Below are 3,466 nucleotides of genomic sequence, written 5' to 3'. Positions count from 1 at the left end.
GTCGTGGACTCTCATTTTCACCCTGATTTCAGAGATAGTGGGGACAGTGGCCTTCCTATACACATCCAGTACCTTCTCAAGTCACCTTGTTGGTGGCATCCATATAATCAAAAGCATTTGTTCTTCTCCTTAACCTCTCGTTTTCTGCTTCATAAGCCAGGGCACTTCCAACTTCCTTGTTCAGAGCCAACTTGTTAGATGGCAGAGGCATCCGAACCCCGAACACCTTATCGTTACCCTGGCGCAGCTGAGTGTTGCTAATCTTAGGACGACCCATCTTGGTGGCGGCCCTTTGAACTAACTGCAAAACAACACAGAAAAAACAACTTTCAGCACTTCAATATCACCACCTATTGAACAATATTTTATTCAAAAGTACGGACTGAGATTTTGTCCTTAACTGTCCAAGTCAAGCTACTTGGGCTGAATTCGTTGATCAGTCCTGGGACGAATATCACCAACGGCGTGAATAGATTCCGTGGAATAAATTCAGGGCATTCCCGTCCAGGGAGCCTCAACAAACTCTGTAAATATTGCCATTGGCCTGCCATTGGCACATATACGGAGTTTGGTAATGTTCCATGAGCGGGAATGTCCTGAAGTCATTCCACGGAATCTATCCACGCCGTTGGTAATATTGGGCCCTGGTTTTCGAAATATACGTATGTGGTGACTTGCAGCAAAAATATCGGCATAATTTGTAGCGCATTGAGTTGTAAAACAATAGCATATTATGAACCAGTGTACACAGTAGTCGAATAATCCAATTCAATAACTTGATTTTAACAGGTTGTGCCACATTGCCAGTCCCTTTATTATTTACAGTTTTTTCGCGTTTTTCATGCCAAACCCAAAAGTATCCACAAACCTTCTAATGCAATGATGTAAAAAACTCAAACATATTCGGAATTAGCGTGGCCGATAGACAAATAATCCAACCCAAGCAATTAGATTTTGAAAACTTTTGCCAAACTGTCACTCCCTACTCTCCAGACTCCCAGTATGGTTTCCCACGTCGGTCTCCATCTTCATGACCTCTTGTCACGCCGTTCTTGCCAGTCATCTTGTTGTCTAGGTTCCGACCCATTCTCTCTTGATGCCGTGGTTCCTCTTGATTCAGTAGTCACAGGTGTCCCTAGTCCGTTCATCACGGTCACGACACTTACTCTTATCTGTTTCTTGGCTCTGGCGTCTATTTCCACACCTTTCCCTCTGCATGGACTTGGGAGAAGGATGTAACCATCTCGAATGTAACTCTGAACATCCATCAATGTCACACGGTGAGTATCCCATCGGACACGCATTGACCTGGTGTCCCTTTCTGAGACACAGGAAGCAGTACCGTAATCGTTGTACAGTTCGGGTTCTCTCAAATACTGCCATAGTACGAAACTTGTGGCATCGATTTAAGATATGATCATCTGAGCAGAGTGAACAAGCCTTGCGCTCTGCGCCCGTGACAGCCAGCCCTACAGCACGCCTGCTAGCATTATTGCCGGCATATCGTCTATCTCTGGCTCCCCATGTTTCTGTGTAAGCCTCTCTAGCATTACCAGCATCAGCGGCCTTCTGTATGAATCCCCATAGATGTTCTAACCCTGGTTCCTTTTCCCCTTGAGCTTCAAACTCCTCCACTTTGCTTCGGTATTTCTCGCTCAAGTGACTGGGTAACTTCTCAACCAGCAACTCTTTCCCCAACAGATTGTCAACTTGCCACAGTGCACGGCGGGGCTCAAAGTTACATATACTGTACATACAATCAACCTGTCTGCTAGGCATTGAAGTCCCGCTCTGTCATTAGTACGCACTGATGAGGTCAACATCAGGTCCTGAATCTGTTCACGAATAAAGGCATCTTCTCCACCAAATCGTATCCGCAAAGCTTTTAGCGCCCGTTGAAAGCCGTTTTCTACAGTACTATATGAGTAAAGGTGGTCTCGAATTTCTTCAGAACAAGCCTGCAGGAGGATGTGCATCTTCTCAGGGTCAGACATCTGGATCTTACCTACAGCATCATTGACGCAACGCATAAAGTTACAATACTCGCGACGGCTTTTCCCTATGAAGGTAGGAAGGCGTATGTCTCTGAAGTGTAAGGCTGGCATAATAGGGTGTGTCATACGGAGGCGATTTTTTTTTTTTTTTGAGTTTGAAAAATCGGCCCATGGTATTAATGATGTAGTTCCATGTGCAGAATCATGTGATATCTTCAGATTTGAAAAGTTTTCATTTTTTGCTAGGTAAATTTTAACTTGAAATCTTAGGAAAATTCAGTATTCCCACCCTTTTAACAACACCACTAAATAGCTTATTTAAAGTAAAGTAAATGTATCAGGTTAATTTATTAGGATGAAAATGATCCAGAATAGTGAAACGAATGATCTTGACTCATTTATTAAATTTAATAGTCCTTTAGAAAACAAAATCATCAAATACAAAAACCGGTTTTACTACTACGACCCGGTGTTGCTGCACACCATAGAGAACATGTCTTTCTTGCTTCTGTTTCTACTCATCACCTCCCTGCTGACCACCTGAGCTCGGATGTAGCCTTCCCTCCTCTCCTGGCTGTACATGTGACTGCTGGCCTCGCTCACTTGCTGTACACAACGCTCAATACTCTGGGTGTGCGAGGGCCAGGCAGGGACATGCATGGGGTTGTCCAGGAAAGCTCTGACTTGAACATTGGTGAGGCTGCAGGTGAAGGGCACCACCGCCAGCCTGTGGATGTTATCAGATCTATGAGATCAGTGAGGAGTGCTTGGCACTGGGTCAAGCAGGAGTCGGCTGACCCCTGAGAATCGTCACACCCAACTGATTCGTCTGCCGGGTCTCTGCATGATGTGTATCCAGATCTTTTTTTTTTTTGGCTGTAACTCTTCTCTCCTCCTCATCCTTACTGCAGAGCATTGTCTGCAGAACTAACATGGAAGTGGAACGCCGCCGAGAAGGTCCTGCTACACAGTCTGCTCCACAATCTGAACAACCTTCGCCAGCGGCTCCTCAGGGCTCAGGCTGGAAGAGAACATGCCTCGGACCTTCGGAGAACGATGACTTGACCTTGGTGTTGAACCAATTTGGCAAGTAGACACTCACGATGAATTGGACAATAAGTCTCAGGTTGTGAAGCTGGTTTCCTTTCAGTTTATGATGAGCGACCCAAATTCTGCAGAACCTGAGAGCCGTTGTGAGCCACCTAGAATGTGAGACTGGACCTATCTGCAGGTAAGCAAGTCTATCAAGGCATGACCCCAATTTTGATGGCACTGCAAATCATGTAACCATAGTACTGGTCAGTACTCAGGTCGTCAATGACAGTATGTGCAAGCTCAACGAGTGGAGGGCCAACTGTGATTTTTTCAAAGCTCGGATTTATTTCTAACTCAGTGGCAGAGTCCAGCATCTTGCCAAGAGGACGAGACCATCTGTTGTTTGAAGAGTCTTGCCATCCAGCTCCTGGATCAGA

The 3,466-nt window shown here is 45.4% G+C and overlaps 1 protein-coding gene across 1 annotated transcript; it reads right to left on the bottom strand.

The window, feature by feature from the left end:
- Window positions 1-1,116: 1,116 nt before the first annotated feature.
- Window positions 1,117-1,994, bottom strand: LOC121853385. Its single transcript, XM_042347450.1, has 2 exons — window positions 1,805-1,994; window positions 1,117-1,709 (listed from the first exon to the last, which is right to left on the bottom strand). Exons 1-2 carry the CDS (start codon window positions 1,992-1,994, stop codon window positions 1,117-1,119), a joined length of 783 nt encoding a protein of 260 aa, XP_042203384.1.
- Between the last annotated feature and the right edge of the window lie 1,472 nt (window positions 1,995-3,466).

The sequence above is a fragment of the Homarus americanus genome, unplaced genomic scaffold (assembly GCF_018991925.1).
Source record: "Homarus americanus isolate GMGI-L3 unplaced genomic scaffold, GMGI_Hamer_2.0 scaffold60023, whole genome shotgun sequence".
Classification (NCBI taxonomy): Eukaryota; Metazoa; Arthropoda; class Malacostraca; order Decapoda; family Nephropidae; genus Homarus; species Homarus americanus.
This window is presented reverse-complemented; position numbering and strand designations above follow the sequence as displayed.